This window comes from Nomia melanderi, chromosome 2 (genome assembly GCF_051020985.1).
Source record: "Nomia melanderi isolate GNS246 chromosome 2, iyNomMela1, whole genome shotgun sequence".
Taxonomy (NCBI): Eukaryota; Metazoa; Arthropoda; class Insecta; order Hymenoptera; family Halictidae; genus Nomia; species Nomia melanderi.
In genome coordinates this window covers 632618-650901 of record NC_135000.1, presented here as the reverse complement: position 1 = coordinate 650901, position 18284 = coordinate 632618, and the positions used below count along the sequence as shown (strand labels likewise).

The 18284-nt window shown below is 38.0% G+C and overlaps 1 protein-coding gene across 1 annotated transcript in view; it reads left to right on the top strand.

Annotated features, from left to right (window-relative positions):
- The window catches only part of LOC116434076 (uncharacterized), a 65590-nt gene extending 47790 nt beyond the window's left edge, over positions 1-17800 (top strand). Inside the window, exon 4 of the mRNA XM_031992809.2 lies at positions 11831-17800. Within this exon, the coding sequence (XP_031848669.2) occupies positions 11831-16563 (4733 nt within the window). The 3' untranslated portion in view covers positions 16564-17800. The remainder of the gene's footprint in view (positions 1-11830) is intronic.
- The last annotated feature ends 484 nt before the right edge of the window (positions 17801-18284 follow it).

Genomic DNA, 18284 nt, shown 5'->3' with positions numbered 1-18284 from the left:
TATCTGGCAGTCCCAGAGAATGTGGTTGAGATCTTGGTCGGCGTGCCCACATCTACATTTGCTGTCTTTGATGATTCCAACTCTGGCAAGTAACGCTGCTAAGTTGTAGTGATTGGTTCTGTATCTGCATATCCAGACTGTAAACTGTCTTGAGAGATTTTGTTTGACGAACCACGGGTTTCTTCCCATTTAAAAGAAGTTTGCAAAGTATTGGATACCTTTAATGTTTCACTCTTTCCTCCACACAACTTTGGAGCGATTCCACATTGTGTCTGTGAGGGTTGAGTTCAGATCACTGAAAGGTATACTTATATTGATGTTTGGGTGGTACAGTGTAGCTTCTTTGGCAGCCTGACCTGCCATTTCATTTCCAGGTATGCCTATGTGAGCTGGGATCCAGCAGATTTGAATAAATTTGTCGGAGTTGGAGAGGGCATGAAATTTTCTCATGCCATTTTTTATTTCTATCATGTGTTTGTTGAGGTGTGCGTTGTGGGTGTTGCTGCAGATTGTTTGTATAGTGCTGAGAGAATCTGTCCAGATAATGTATGGATGAGATGTGTCTTTAAGTGCTACCTCAATTGCCATTAGAATTTCGGTAGCTTCGGCTGTGAATATAGAGACTGTGTTAGCAATACTTGTTCTTATATCTTTCTGCGGTAGTACACATGCTGCTCCAGTCGATGGGGCTTCAATTCTCTTGAATCCATCCCTGTATATGTGCCAGTGGGAGGGATAGTGAGTGTCGACAATGTGCTTTTCGTGATGAGTATGAAAAAGTATGTATTGCTTCCCATGAGCGGTGTTGATATGTACTTCTTTGTGGATCATATTTTGTAGTATGTCTCGTGTTCTGATGTATGCTGCCATTGGATTTGAGAGGTTGCAGGATGTTTTGAGGAGGTATTTGCTGTCTAGGTATTCGAACTTTTCCTTTAGGGGGGGAATATTAGCTTTTGCAAGGGTAACATTGTTTGGTGTTGATTGCCTTAGTCCGAGTGAGAATTTTGTTGTGATGTTTTGAATTTGTTCCAGCTGTTTGATGAGTTTTTTGTTATGTGGGTAGAACCAGAATCCGCCGTATCCTCTGAGGAACTTGATGGTGCAGGCTGATGAGCTTAATCTACGAAGATGCTGTAGGTGTTGGTCAAAGTTTAGGCGGTCGTCCATGTGTACTCGCAGGAACTTAGCACATTTTTTATTTGTCAGGGTGATGTCGCCAATTTTGAAGGTTACAGTGTACGACTGTGTTGTGGGTTTGTTGAATATCAGGATCTCGATTTTGAAGAGTGCCAATTCTAGGCCAATATTTTTAAGATTGCTTGCTACGGTATCTATGGAAATTTGTGTGTTTGTGATAGCGGAGGATAAGTTATTACAGGTGACAGATATAGCGGTATCGTCTGCATATTGCGTTATCGTGGCACAGGGGGGTAGCCCTGCGTCAATGTCATTGACATATAGGTTGTATAACAGAGGGCTGAGGACTCCGCCTTGAGATTCTCCCTTGCTAATGTTTCTGGTGTATATTTTACTAGTAGTCAGTTGATTGTCTATTATTTTGATTGTTCTGTGGTTCATCCACTTTGCTATAAAATGAATAATATTTTTAGATATTCCCAGTGCTGCCAGTTTTTTCAGTAGAATATAGGTGTTGACATTGTCGAATGTTCCCTTGACATCCAAGAGAATGGCTATATTTTGTTGGTGGTTGAGTGTGGCTTTTCTAGCTTGGGAGATTATGACACCGAGGTTGTGCATGCAGGACCTGCCTTTCCTGAAGCCGGCCTGCGTTTTGTTTATTTTGTAGTGATGTTCGCACCACCAGTACAGTCTGTTGTTCATTAATCTTTCGAGTAGTTTAAAGATACACGACGTTAGGCTGATCCGTTTGAACTCTTTACTGTTGGGTTTTGGGAGAAAAATAACCTGTGAGGTTGTCCAGCTGTTCGGAAGATGGTTGTTAACGTAGATCGAGTTTAGCAAATCGAGTAGAATCAGTCTGATTTTTGGTGACATGTGTTTGAACATGTTGTCTTCAATTCCATCTAAACCAGGAGCTGCTTTGGATTTTAAGTTGTCTATTGCATAATTTAGCTCTAGAAAGTTGAATGTATTATCCAGGAAGGAGTTGTTGGAAATCTCCTCTGGGAGCTTTACTTTTTCTGGTGCCCATGGCGGGCAAAGTTTTTCAATCGCTTTTTGCGTAGCTTCTATTCTTTCTGTGTCTGTGTGTGTTGTGCTGTTGCTACTTGTCCATCTTGATTTGAATGTCTTGATTTTTTGCCAGGTGTAGCTGACGTTGGTGCGCGGATTCAGTGTGGAGGTGAAGTTTTCAAAAGCCTGTTTCTTTTTGAGTTTTAGCGTCTTTTTAGTGATTGCTAGCTGTTTTTTGTAGGCGATCCAGTCAGTCATGGTCAGGTTGTGTTTCCACTTAAGGAATGCAGCCTTCCTGAGCCTTACCGCCTTGGAGCAGTCGTGGTCCCACCATGCTGTTGGGTTGTGTGGTTTTGTATGTTCAGTTGCTTTCCTGTACGTCTTTGGGGTTGCTGAAATGACACAGTTTTTTACTGTTTCTGTGAAGTTGATGTACTGTTCGTTCAGTGCAAGATCTGTGAACGTGTCTGAGAGGAAGTAACCCCAGTGACTGTCTAGAGCTTGTCTGAAGACGTCCCAGTCTGTTTTGTTTGTTGAAATTCTGTTTGATGTCCTGGTGTGTACAGTTCTTGTGGTTTGTAGTGAGATCTCAATGGGGTAATGGTCTGATCCTAGGGGGTCTTCTTGTTGTGTGGTGTTAATAATGTGGGATATGTCTTATGATGACATGACCAGGTCTAGATTGCTGTTGGGAAGTGTAATACTCCCGATTTTTGAGTATCCTTGATAGTTCTGGATGAAAATGTCGTTTTCTTCTATAGCCTTATGTAGGTTGATTCCGGAAGGGTCTGTGTTTGGGCAGTTCCAGGACTCTTCGCGTTGAAGTCTCCAATTATAAGACAGTTGCCTTTGTTGCATAGTGTTTCAAGGAAGTTATTCCATGTTTGGAATTTGAGATTCTGTGTGGGAGGTCTGTATGTTGCAACGATGGTTGGTGAGTGTCTCAGATTCGTGATTTCTATTGTTATGGTGTCGGCACGTGTATCTTGTAAGTTGTTTTCTAAGGTAGTATGTTTTATCGTCTTTTTAATTATGATGGCGACTTCGCCACCCATGCCTATTTCTCTATCCTTCCGGATAATGTTGCATCCATTTATGTGTAAGGGTTATATGCGATTTCAACCAAGTTTCTGTGCATACGATGATGTCATAGTGTTTTATTAGGCGTTCAATTTCCAGTTGCTTGTTTCTTATGCTTCTGCAGTTCCAGAGAATTATTTCCATGAAATGGATCATATTTATTTACTGAGTTTGGCTTTGTACTGTTTAAGTCCTGTCGAGGAGTGGCTTCTGTTGATTGCTGGGGAGTGGGCTTCAGTGTAATTGGTATTTTTGCTTGTAGTGGCGATGTTGCTTTTCAGAGGGGTGATCGTCCCCTTAGCGCTTGTTGTTTTGGATTTATTGTCTGTTGAGCTTTTTACTGTGAGAGTGTTGGCTGGAGTGCTGGTCGATGGATTTTTGGGGTTAACGTTTTCCTTGTTTGCGCTGTCCTATGTTATTCTGTTGGGAGGTGGCCTTTCCTGGCCGCATGTTTCCTCTAGTGCTATAATTTGTTTCAGTAAGATTGGTTTTAGAGCGGGGAATTGTTCTTTGGTGAATTGAGGTACTGGTTTCTTTATTTTGGCCTGTCCGTTGGTGCTCCTGTGTATCCTTCTGGCTTCCCATATATTGACGTTCTGATAGGCAACTATATGGTTGATCTCTTTTTCTGTTATGAATTTAGGGCAGTTGAAGTCGAATGTTTTGTGGTCACCTTTACAATGGAAGCATTTTGTTGATGTGGCTGGACAATTGCTTCCTGAGTTTTCACACTGGGTGCGGCAATTTGCATAAGTTTTGTGGCTTCTGCATCTTGCCGCCGTGTGTCTCCATCTTAAACAATTGCGACAGACTTTTACTGGCTCTATGTAGACTTGGACTCTAATTGGGTATAGTCCATATATGAGGATTGCCTCAGGTAGTGTGGTACCTTCGAAGGTAATCTGCACTGTGCTGCTGGGGCACCATTCTCTTTTGCCTGTTTCTTTCTTCAGTCTTCTTCGGTTGAATCTCCTGGCAGAGATGATTTTGCACGGGGACTCGGAAAATTTGGTGATGTCCTCTAAGGGGTATTCTAGATTGTAGTTTTTAATTACTCCTTTCCTTATGAGCCGATAGTTTGGGATAAAGGCTTCAATGCCTTTTTGGGGTACGGAGTCATTTGTGACGAATTGATTGGCTTTATCGGTAGAGCCGAATTTAATTTCAGTAATTTTAGGATTTTGGCTAAAGCAATATAGTTATGAGTTCTGCTCGCTTTTGGGTTGAGATTGGTTAGTTTTGCGTGGGCGTAGGCTGCCCCTTTGTGAGTCTCGGAATACGAACTGGTGAAATTGCATTTCTGTGCGTTTGTTTCAATGGCCGCTCTTTTTCCCTCCGTGGGGAGATGATCAGGCCGTTCGTGGTGATGCGTCTATTTTTCGCTTGAGGGGAGAGTCCTGGTTAAAAATTTCATTAGCCAGATCTTTATTCGGGAATTTGATTTCATACTTACCTCGACTTTTCGGTTTAATTTCAGTGATTCCCGTTTTTAGGCTGCTGACCAGTTTAGCCAGCATAACCAGATTGTGTTTTTTTGATTTATATAGAGCATCTCCCTTGAGAGCTACTTCACTGTTGCGGGTCCTTTGTGTGAGTCGGGGTATAAGTGCGTTTCTCTTGCCTTCTTTGTTCCTAGCGATACGTTGTTTTTCACTTCAGAATCTGAAGCGTTGGAATTTTTTCTTTTTAGCCGCCTTGTGGCGATTTGTAGGACTCGGCGTCCTTTTGCCGTCATAGTGTTGCACTAGGCGGGTCCTGGGGTGCTCGCCCGCGACATATTTATTTACAATGTTCTTATTTACACTTATATTTACAATTTCATACAATTATTACAGAATGTAGTCTATAGTTCGACACGTCTATTCTCGTCAACGTTCGCTCGAAGACTACTCGTTTGTCTTCGTTTACTCTGACCAACTCCTTAGCGACCAGTTTATTTCAACCCCCTTCAGATCCTAAGGGTTGGTTCAGCCGTGCGTGCTAGAGGGACGAGTTCGATACATCGCAACCTTGTTAATTCGATGTATCGCAACAATATTATCACTATCTGATCGGCGATTCCGATCGAAGATCACCATGCACCAGATAGAGAATCGCCTCCGATCGATGTGAGACCAATATTTCAACCGAGATGTACTGCCATACTAGAGGTAAGTTCTAAGAGGAAAGTTCCCACCTTGCCTCTCGCAGTAGTCTGCAGACAGTTGGGCCCTTCGTTCTAGGCTGCGAACGACTGGCTTCTCGCTGAAGAGTTCTCTTGTTCGTTCGAGAGAATCGACGGGGATGATAGTTACGCGAAGGAAATGATTGATTTTTAGACACATATTACTTTAACTGAATATAATTAAAATAGAAAAGATAATACAAGGTTACAAAAGAATACAATACTACTGTGGGAGTGGAGTGTAGGTTAATGAGGAGACAGTAAAACACAATTCACACCCATGTTTTGCGTTCGCGGAAGTATCAAAATCTGGTACTTATTCGTATTTTTATACAGCGCGGTTGTACGATGTACTTTTTGGAGTAACACGTCGGCGGTACGATGCTCCAGTTAATAGTGGAATCTCCAGATGCCGTTTTTCTACTGTTCCAATTGAAAAACCCTGACAGTCCATGCGGGCGGCGCTTCGGCGCCGGGACTGTAGGGTTCAACGGCGAAAGCACCTGCTATAGCCAACCCGCTCGGGATCAAACGTAAAGCTGGCGGCTCTACCTCCACGTGGTCCCCGCTGGACAGCGCTGGACGTTGCCTGCAGCGTCTAGGGCTGACGAAACGAGCCGCTTCCCCTCTTCTAGGGGTAAATCCAACTTGTCCGATGACCTTCCCGAAAGGGAAAAGAGGGCGGGGTTGTTCCAAGCTACATCCGTCACAACATCTTCGGACTTCCCCCCGCAGCTGTTGACCTAGGAAGTAGGGCCGAATAACATCAGGCCGGCGTAACCGATATGAGGATAACCTCGAGGTGCGGTATGCTCTCTTGAGCAACGCCTAGATTACATGTTCCAATTGAAAGTCGGATGTCGCTCGTCTACTGTTGTATGCCGCACGCCGAAAATGCTCCAAAAATGCTTAAATGCCGTCCGCCGCGTTCCTTTGTTCTACCGGGGTTATATACCCGGTCCAAGACAGAGAACCGCGGACGGACAAATCAATCAAAAACGTGGTGACGAAGTCGCTACACTACGACTACTATTAAAATAGTAGCAATTAAAATGTACTATTTTACGAAAATGTATAATATTTTGAATATTTTGAATATTTTTTTTGGCTACTCATTGATCAGATATAAGCGAATGAAGCCGGCGTTTAGGCTAAGTGGCCGACACGTTGCCAGCGCTCAGGCTTTAAATGTCTCTTAAGTCGCCGGCGCTCAATGTGTTAACATGCTTCTCCGCACAACGAACTAAGCGGACGGCAGTTCACTTACGCACTTCCACCGAATCACTAAAGCGGGGTTAAGGGGAGTAACTATGTATAATATAAATGGTATGCATCAGTCACTGAATTATTTGCATCCGAGATTCTTAGGCTTGGTATGTTTCCGATGTTTTTTTTAATTCAGATGCTGCAAAACTGAATTCAGAGAAAATGGAATTGGGATTATTATTGATGATAAAGAGCAATGAGTATCGGTAAAACCAGGTTATAGAATTATCTTTTCTTTGGAATCTCAAAAGAAAATTCATCTATTAACCCCTTGACTACGGCAGACTTTGATGCCTAGTGGCCATACGATACAGCAGGAATTGAGTTACGATATGCACTCAGAACGTCTAACTTTGGGTAGGGATGCATTTTTGTGAAAACATATTTCAATAATCAAAAAACTGAATTTCACTACATAAAAACAATATTAATCATTTCTTTGAACCGAATTAGTATAAATATTAAAAATTTAATATTAATGTAAAGTTTTTCACAAGATATTTAATAATCTAATAAAATGTGATATAATTTGAAACACGGATAAATACATAATCCTACATCACATTTCTTACATTGGTAATGTGTCTCACGTCTTTTGTTGTATTTTTGACACACTACACATTTGCGTCTTGCGTTTTTTTCAAATCGTTGCATTTTATATGTACGGAGACGGAAAATGTCTTTGTATTAAGCGAAAAGGCAGATTATTACGAGTTCCACCTATTGATTTATATCCACATATTCTACCTGCGCGGTACTTGTGTAAAATTTGTTTTGTTAAATGTAAATGAAATTTAGCAAAGGATAGGTTACTGCCAGTTAGATACTTGTATAAAATAAATGTATTATATACAGCTAAATCCGATAGATGAAAGAAAAATTTTTTGTACCATTTTAAACATTCCTTGGTAAAATTTAAACTATATAAAATCTGGTGAACTTTATCAACTTTTTTTCCGCTCCCAACCCACAAAGGGGTTCGTGAGGGGGAATGCATTTACGTACCCCCGGGCCGGGGAGCTTTCAGTGCAATGCCCGGGGAGTGTGGGACTCGACGGTTTTGACCAGAGTTTTTAGGCCCTGGCGTGCAATACCGCCCTATACCCACTAAACCCACCTCACGTTGTCTTCTTCTAATTGGTCACAGTGGGCTCGAAGGACTGCTAACGTATTACTTACGTCCCACCGCTTTAGCAACCCATTCATACACACGCGCATAAATATATACATGCACACGTAACATACATGCATACGTACATGCATATGCTTATGCATGCAACGTACGTGCCCATTACTTGTACCTTCTGTTCTTACTATTTAGCACTTACACATACGTTTATGTTCACATACATAGACAGCACTTATACCTACATATGTCCCTTGTCCACTATAGGTGGCTACTGATAGCCCCTACCACCTTTATTTTACCTTTATTTACTTCATAGAGCAATGTGAGATAATTTTATACAATATAGTTGAGGTACGTCCATTTCTTTCAAACGTATACCCTTCCGTCAATTTCAGTGGCACGAGATTCATTTCTTGTGCCCACTTTTCCAATGCAGCGCCTTTTTCGTCCAGAGTGCGCGACCCCCACATCGGCGATTTGGCGTTAAAGTCGCCAATAACGATCACCGGAAGCCTAATAAGCCGGATGGTTGTGGCTACATCTTCCAGTCTCCTTTTGTATACTTCCATGGGCAGGCTGGGCAGCAGATAGCACGAGATAATGAGTATACCGCTCGCACTCATCACCACCACTCCATAGTACATTACGATCTTCTTCGCCCCTTTTCGAAATTTGTTCGTCGCGAACCAGATCGAGGCACCCCTACCGGAGTCAGTGAACCATTCCGGGGGGTTGTAGAGTGGTTCACTGATGCGATTGTGGGACCACTGAGAACGATCTATCCCATGGACGTGTGAGAAACTTCGACATATTGATCCCAACTGTCGTAACAGCGGAGATAGTCCTTGCTATATACTCCGTTAAGATGACGGCCCTACCACGTTGACTGTGGGTTCTATTTTATCGACGTATTCGGCGCTCAAGAATATTTAGTAAGAGGTCGAATGTACTAACTCCAGTTGTAACGATTCAATATATGTTTAACATTATTCCTACAGACACTTCACGTATACCTATTCCTACCGCGACCGGTCAAATTACCGGTCTTTAGCACAACTTATATTTTTTAATATAGAATGAAGATAATAGCCAATTTGACAGTATAAACATACAGTTTCTTTTATTCAGAAGTATATAATGTACATTTTATTCGTTTCCACCGCATTTTTTACAAATAGGCTTCTCGATTGTACATTTTTTACATACGTACTTTTTACATTTTAGACAGATTTTGTTAGTCTTATTGTCTTTGCAATATCTTATCTGGCATGTTTTCCGTTTACGTGAACCTGTACTTGTATTTGGGACGGGTGTTGATTGATCTTCTTTGCCTAGCTGTAGCACTTTTTGATATGCGATGGCAAGTTCTTCTGCCAATTGAAATAAAAATTCTTGTCTCGAAATTTCTTCTCCTGTGGTTTCATTATATAAAACCCATGTATTTGTCCCAGCTATGTCTAGGATACTGAAAAATACCTGTAAAGGCCATCTCCGACATTTAGATTTTACCGATTTTACCAAGGCCGATAGGCGAGCAAGAACTGTAAACACTCGGAAGTGCCGTAAAGCAGTCCCTGAAAGGCACTTTTCGACTAAAATCATGTCACAACTGCATTACGTTTCATTTGTAACGACTTTATAATTTCGGAATTGAATCTTTGAGAGAATAAGACAGACTACAAATTTTTCTCAGAAAATAAACAATAAAAAAAGAAGTGGATATTGAAGAATGTATTACACATATATTTGAGGAAAAGTCGTGAAGTTTAAAGGCGATTCAGTTACGTTGTATATAGGAAATTCTAATCGAACTTTTAAAAACGGTCATTTGACTGGTCATGGTAGGAATAGTGTTACTATGGCAACAATAAGACTTATGAAATCTAGTAACAAAGAAATTGCTGTAGACTAGTATGACCGTATTCCTGTCTGGACGTGTTTCTCCTGCTCTAGCTTGCTGCCAAGTGATCGAGGGATGCTCTTCCCTCGGCGTGGGTGAACAAGGGATGCTTCCTTTTTGACACTGAGGTGAAGGTGAAGTGAAAACTGAAACCGGTGTCGTTGTTCTACTTACACTTCCGTTCCCTGTTTTCGGCCTTAGTTAGCTGCAGAAGTAAACGCGCCTTTTCCCGCGTTGGGAAGTATTTATAGCCAGTACGTCTTTTCTCTTTTCTGATCATTGGTAAAACAGTTATCTACGTTATCAAGCGACGGTAATGTGCGTACACAACTAACGGTTTCGAACGAAAGATAAGTGGTATCTTAGCGCGTGCGAGACCCCCAAGCCACGACAAGGTGATATCACACACCAGGCGAAAGGACCAAAAGCCACAGTCCAGTACAACAGCCTGGTTACCCGCGAACAGGCAGTATCTCCGAATGGCTGTTAACGACTTTTCCTTGGCAATCTATGGCACGACCAATGAAGGTAATGTCAGCGCAAACCTACACAACTACTACATTACACAACAAGTGGTGATGAGGGTGGCGATCCCAACTAATGTACAAAATGTTATTCACAACTCACGTAGGAGAATTCCGCTGTCGCCTTCTAGATCCTGTTGGGTCATACGCGCCATCTCCTGTAATTCAAGATTGTCGGTGATGTTTTACATCTCCAAATATCGGTCATGTCCCAATATTTCTCCCATTCTTATGTCACCAGCGATTTTTGTTCTCAGAGCATACAGTTTTGGAGCTAAGATTAACATCGCACCGAATAGTTATCCTACGACAAGGTTGCTCCAAATTACACCTAACACTTGATTTACGCGGTAAATTGGAACACTATTTAGTCGGTAGTTTTCACGCGCGATCTCAATTTACGCGATCTGAATTTAGTAACTACGAATAAAATATACTTTTGTTTTCTAAAATGTCATTATTGTTTCTTCTGTTAAGTTATGCGAAATAAATATGTATTTCTAAAACTTATACCAGCTTTTCTCTTCCATATTTTGTTTTCTCTTGTACCGACAGGCTCTATGCGATTTTCGTTCGCGTAAAACGAACCCACGTGGAACGGATTTTTGCGTAAATCGAGGGTCAGGTGTAGGGGCAACATCGTAAAATCCATCTTCAGTGCGCTTCTGATGACATCTCTCTTCATTCTGTAACTATTTAATTGTTTCAGAATGTTTACAATTCTTATACATATGTGGGAATCAACTTGAGAACTGTGTACTCAGCGTCCTTATGTGCACGAAAATTCGACAAAAGAGGATATTTTACTTATTAAACAATAATTTTAACGACACGACTCACAATATAACGTCACAACTCGCCAAAACATACTATACCAGAAATCCGATCACTCACCCAATATATACATTCACATACTCATATCTCACTGGCACACCTTTCAGAACGTTCTTTCGTAAATGAACAACAAGAACATATTTCAAGAATTTATTTCACAGAATGCCGACTGGTATCAACTCGAACGTAATCTAATAATACGAAATCGTTAGATTCTTTTTAAATAATTAGATTTGCGATAATGTTCGAACTATTTGGCTTTACGATATCACTTGCACGATCACTGCGTAGTGGAACTTGATTAACTAAACCAAATAAGATTGGTAATTAGTGAGACATGCTACGTACGCACGTCTGAGTTCTTTCGCGTCCTAATGAACAAGATAGCGAAACGACATTCTACTACCTCAAACTTCACGCGCTCGTTGCTGCACAATGGCAATACTAGCCTAGATATAATGAACATAATGTTGGTTGTCAGCACTAGTCTCAACTGTAAAATACATAAGCCACGTGACTGAATTAAATTGTGTCTTCCAAAAACCATAAACCGAATTTTTAGCTTATTAATGTGATGCTAACAGGCTGTTAACAGCATAAAGTTATCGGATTATACTGACTGCTCATTTGTAGCTACTATTGCAATTGCTTGATACATTATATATATATAATATTCTGGACTCATACATTGAGTTATAAAACTCAACTTACTTAATAAGTAAAAATAAATTTAATTATTATCTTTTTATGAAAACCTGGAATATTTTTTATGTTAGGCGAAGAGCCCTCGAAGCCATTACAAGATGCAAGAACTACCCCATCTGAACAAAGTAGTCGTTCAAGGAGTTCAACCAAGAAAAGCCCTGAAGCTGGTCATCTTAACTCTAGCAAACGAAGACGTTCTGTTACGAATGAAGATGATGTAGTGTTTAAAAGACTGTGTAAGGATGCAGAATTTCGTAATGATTTACAGGATAAACCTAGACAAGACAAATTGGATGATAGATTTCAAGCTAAGCAATGCCTTTCTCGTCATTTGATTGGATTGATGTATACGTTAGACTTTTCAGTACTTTGTTCACTTAGAAAGTCTATGTATGAACATAAATATCCTTCATTGTCATTAGCATTTGAAGATTCCGAAATTGATAGGTTCAATAATATTGTCATCCGTTACGAAAAGAATTCCGTTCATATACAAATTAAACATGTGGACAACTATTATGTAGATAATGATATTAGTTACGCTGAATTATTTACCAAAGAAAGACGAAGCTTTTCTATTAATAGTTACTTTAATAGTTTTGTCAAACATCTAATCTCTAAATCAGATGGTTTATCAAATGATATAAAATATCTTGTTGTGTGTACTAATTCAGGTATGGATCTTACAGAAGGAAAGAAATTTAAAAAAGGACGGTCGAGAAATTTTTATCCTTTTCAATTTGATAGCATAAATATAGCGGAATGTGACGTGTTAAAAGACTTTTTTTGTACAACTGATAACGCGCAAGGGAGTGGTTTTTATCAGTTTTCTCGAGATAAAACGACAAGAGAAGAACTTTTAAATCGATTAGATTTTTCGTCTGGTATGCAGAAAGTAATAAAAGAAAGGCAATTTTCTCAGGAATTTGAACGAGGAATGAAAGGAGCGTTTTTAGATAAATTAGTATTTGCAGTTAATCAGCCTGATCGGGAAAAATTGAACAGCATTGTTAAAAGTGAAATAAAAGGAAATAGTGGACTTCCAGACGATTATATAGCATTACAACAAAAAGTATTATGCGAACTAAAGGAATCAGAAAATTATGAAAAACTTGACAACTATATAACTGGGATTACATATGAATTAAATTTACTAATTTCCTTCTTGCATTCCATGTTCTTGGATAAAAACATGTTTTCCATAAATTTTGGAGGAAAAAGTCATAGTATATCTAATGCCATTTCTATCAATTATAAAGATAGAATTACTTACGTAAAGGCTTATAATACGTATAGTTATATTAATTATAATGAATTATTTCCTTCCAAACAGCAGGAGAAGAAAAATACGTTTTCTATGAATAAGCATTTTACGCATTTCATTAAAGAATTAGAAAAGGACGTAAGATATTTTATTATCTATACTAATGCGGGCCTAGGTCTTACAGAAAAAAACTATTTACGAAAAGGACACTCTGAAGATTTTTATCCTCTAAAATTTAATAGTATCGATATTCGAAAGAAAAAGTACAAAATTTTAAGGAATTGTTCGTGTATAAATGAGAACAACCTTTATCAATTTGCACAAGAAGAAACAACAAGAGAAGAGCTTTTAAGCCTATTAAAGTTTCCTCTTTCTTTGCAAAGTGAAAAAGAAGAAGTGAGATTTTCTAATGAGAATGAAAAAGAAATAAAAGAAAAGTTTTTAGACAAGTTAATATTTGCAGTTAGTCAACCTAATAAGGCAGAATTGACTGACATTATTAGAGACGAAATAGAAAAAGATAATAAGTCTAATAAAGTTCCATATAACTATGAAAAATTACATGAAATAGCGTTACGTTGGTTAGAATCTCATCAAATTGGTCCTATTACTAAAGCACTAATGGAAAGACTTTTAGGAGATATAGAAAATAATAGGTCTAGTTATCAGGAAATTTGGAATAAGGACATTGAAAAAATTAAATTTGCTAAAAGTGTGACTGGTAGAGAAGGCTCGCCTGCATTTAACCAGTTCTTACATTTTTTAATTGAAGAGGAAGGAAGAAGATATCTAGAAATACTGAAAAGGCAGGGAATAAATCTCACTAGTGTGTCTAGTATTTTAAATGGAACAAAAGCTAACGCTACAAAGGCTTTTAAAGACTTGTATGATCTATGGTTTGATGAATACGGAAATAAAACACAATATTTAAAAACTCTAGCAGAAGAAGGAATAAATCTCACTAGTGTGTCTAGTATCTTAAATGGAGCAAAAGCTAATGCTGCAAAGTCTTTTCAAGACTTATATAATCTATGGTTTGATGAGCAAGGGAATAAAACACAATATTTAAAAACTTTAGAAAAAGAAGGAATCAATCTGCCTAATATGTCTAGTATTTTAAGTGCATCAGGAGTTTATGCTTGTACAGTTTTCAAGGGTTTGTATGATCTATGGTTTGATGGGCAAGGCAATAAAACACAATATTTGAGAACTCTAGAAAAAGAAGGAATAAACCTACCTAATGTGTCCAGTATTTTGCACGGGGCAGGATCGAATGCTACAAAGGCTTTTAAAGACTTATATGATCTATGGTTTGATGGGCAAGGGAATAAAACACGATATTTGAAAACTCTACAAGAGGAAGGAATAAATCTGCCCAATATGTCCAGCATTCTTCATGGAGCAGGATCGAACGCTGCAAAAGCCTTCAAAGACTTATATGACCTATGGTTGGATCAGCAAGGAAACAAAACACGATATTTAAAATCTCTAGAAAGAGAAGGAATAACTATGAGCACTGTGTCCAGTATTTCAAGTGGATCAGGAATAAATGCTGCAAAAGCCTTTAAAGACTTATGTGATCTATGGTTTGATAAAAAAGGAAACAAGACAGAATATTTAAAAAGTCTAGAAAAAGAAGGAATAAATCTATCTAGTATATCGAACATTATTCATGCAACAGGATCTAATGCTACAACAGCTTTTAAAGACTTCTATGACCTATGCTTTGATAAGCAAGGAAATAAGACACAATATTTGAAAACTCTAGAAGAGGAAGGAATAAGTCTGTCGAATATGTCCAGTATTTTAAGTGGAGCAAGGACTAAAGCTTGTAAAGCTTTTAAGGACTTATATAATCTATGGTTTGATGAACAAGGAAATAAAACAAGATATTTAAAAACTCTGGAAAAAGAAGAAATAACTATAAGCACTGTATCCAGCATTTCAAGTAGAGCAGGATGCAATGCTGCAAAATCTTTTAAAGACTTATATGATCTATGGTTTGATGGGCAAGGGAATAAGACACAATACTTAAAAACTCTAGAAGAGGAAGGAATAGATCTGTCCAATATGTCCAGCATTCTTCATGGAGCAGGATCGAACGCTGCAAAAGCCTTCAAAGACTTATATGACCTATGGTTTGATCAGCAAGGCAAGAGAACACGATATTTAAAAGTATTGAAAAAAGAAGGAGTAAATCTATTTAATATATCAGTTATTCTGAATAGAGCAGGGGCTAGTGCTGCAAAGGCTTTTAAAGACTTACATGATCTATGGTTTGATGAACAAGGAAATAAAACACATTATTTAAAAACTCTAGAAAAAGAAGGAATAACTCTAACCACTGTGTCCAGTATTTCAAATGGTGCAGGATCGAATGCTGCAAAAGCCTTTAAAGAATTATGTGATCTATGGTTTGACAAGCAAGGAAATAAAACTCAGTATTTAAAAACTCTGGAAACAGAAGAAATAGCTCTAACGACTGTGTCCAATATCTTGTATCGATCAGGATCGAATGCTGCAAAAGCCTTTGAAGACTTATATCATGTATGGTTTGATGAGCAAGGAAATAAAAAACAGCGTTTAAAGCATTTTATTGAGGAAAGAGATGGACAAAGTTTTATGATCTGTAATTTATCAAGCATTTTAAGTGGATCAGGAGCAAAAGCTAAAGATGCCTTTGAGAAATTACATAGTGTTTTCTTCGATGAAGAAGGAAAAGAAACGGAATTTTTAAATGATTTCTATAATGCTGGTTTTAAACCAAGTAACCTTGCCTGTCTGTTATGTGGAAAGGGAGTTTATGCTTCTTCTGCGTTCGAGAAATTACATAGTGTTTGTTTCAATGAAAAAAGAGAAAAAACAAAATTTTTAGATGATTTCCATAATATAGGTTTCAGTTCTAGTAATTTAAGCAATATATTAAGTGGAGCAATAGATAGTCTGGTAAATTTTCATGATTTTTGTTCTATAGAACAAACAAGAAAGTGTTTAAGTAATTTCTTAAGAGGCGGTTTTACTCTTAGTAATTTATCTAGGATTCTGCATGGTTCAAGAGCTAATGTTTGTTCTGCTTTACAAGATTTTCATAATGTTTGTTTTGATAGAAAAGGAAATAATACACAGCTTTTAGATGATTTTTATAGTGCAGGATTTAGACCGAGTACTTTGTCCAAAATATTATACATGGCAGGAAATAATGCTGTTACTATTTTAGTAAGTTTTCATCAATCTTGTTTTGATGAAAAAAATTATTTAAATCACTTCTTAGTTGAGAAAGAACTCTTTACACCAGAAAATTTATCACAGATATTAGATAGATTAGGACTTAATATTTGTACTACCTTTGAAAAATTGCATGACCTTTGTTTTGATGAGTCAGGAAACAGAACAAAATATTTAAACAATCTTATCAAAAACAACCCCCCGAATGGAATACTTAATGTATTATGTGAAAAGGTTAGAAAAGCTCCGTCTACCTTTTTAAATAGCACATCGCTGCAACAGCAGAATATTAGTGTGATAGAGGAAGCGAAATAAGAAAATATATGTGATCTTACAGAGTGGATCTATCGATTCCAAAAACATTGTCTTCCCAAGTGACGGTTTTAATTGCTGGAAATGGTTCAATTATTTAGATTTTTAATATTATCTTCCAATAGATAAGCAGCAATCCCTTGGGACTAAAAACATTACGGTATGTTTACAACGAAGGTTAGACGTTAAGAGTGACTGAAGATTGTATGTTAATAATGATTAATTCTTTAAATAGAACTGATTGTAAAAATCTTATAATGACTGCGCAATTAAGAATAGAATTTTAGAATGTAGTTCGGTGCAAGGTTTATGCTGTGCTCTTCAACAACAGGTAATAGTAGTTGCCACGCGTTAAAGCACATACAACTCGAAGTTCATTTGATCGAACTCTGAGGAGTTTGTAATGAGTACAGAATTTGGTTAAGTAATTTTATTATTCATGTGGAGGACATCGAGACGAATTTAAAACACATATTACACATTTTTACTAACATATTACTCGATTTACTGTAGTGGAAATGTGAAATATTTAGCTTAACAACTATTTTATCGTTAATAATTAGTTAGGAAAAGTAGAAATATTGATATTTGTTCTATGCTCACGTTTATTTCGAAGGTTGATGATTGATAATAGAAAAGTAATATTTAGTTTATATTAAAAAGGAAAAATAAATAACACTTAGATTCGTTAAATTCAGTTTAAAATGTTCGTCACGAGTCTGACACGACATTGCAGGTCAAAGGGTTAAGGTGAAAGGACCCTGTAAACGGCTTATATTTTTGTCAAACTTCAGGAATGTTTTGCATAAGGAACAATTTTTCGAATCTTTCAGTACACTTTATTTAATATTCTAATAAGTCAAAAATATTGTTGTGACACTGTAATTATGATAAACATAGAAGAATTATAGCAGTATTGTAAATGTGTTTTTTTTCTTGACGATATAAAACTGCAGCAATTGTAACATCTCTGGTAGTTATCTGAAACGAAGAAATAAAAATTTTGTTCAATCTAGTAGACATTTTTAAGAATATGAACCTAAGCTGTTGTAAAAGAATTGAATATTTTACAAAAGGCATGTGCAAGATTTGGGGTTGACCAAACAATTTTTAAATTATCCTTGCTGTAAATTTTGAAAACGTGGTTTTAAGAAAAACGTGTTTAATCAAGAAACGGAAGTTTATTTCAAGAAACATTGTACTGTATTCATACTTACAGCTGTCGTAACTAATCTACTACTCCCGGGCCATATAATAAATCTTGTTCTTCCTCAAAGAATGTATTTTCTTGCAATCGTTCTTGTCTGCCAGCCTGTCGAGCCTCTTTTGTAGCGATAAGATTTTGGTGCTCTTGCCGATGTAAGCAATCCTCGTCTCGATTCACTGCAAGATCTCAACATTAGCGCCCAATAACCAGCTCCAAATTCTACGCTATCATTAAAATGGCAGGAAAATGCTTCATTAAAAATATATCCAGATCAGTATGCCGAGATTTCGACAATTTCCAGCCTGGAATGTAGATGCTTTACAGCAAAACGCCAAATGATAGAGTTACATCTCTCATTTATATTTTGCGTGTGGCGAAAGATTTAGTCGATAGCGAGGACGCGGTTGGGACGGATTCAACTTGATACTCGATTAAGGATGACGTGGCACCGCCGTGGCAGCGTGTCATCCACCGGAACGACATCGGCGGGCCATCCGAGTCAGTTAGTTAATGAGAT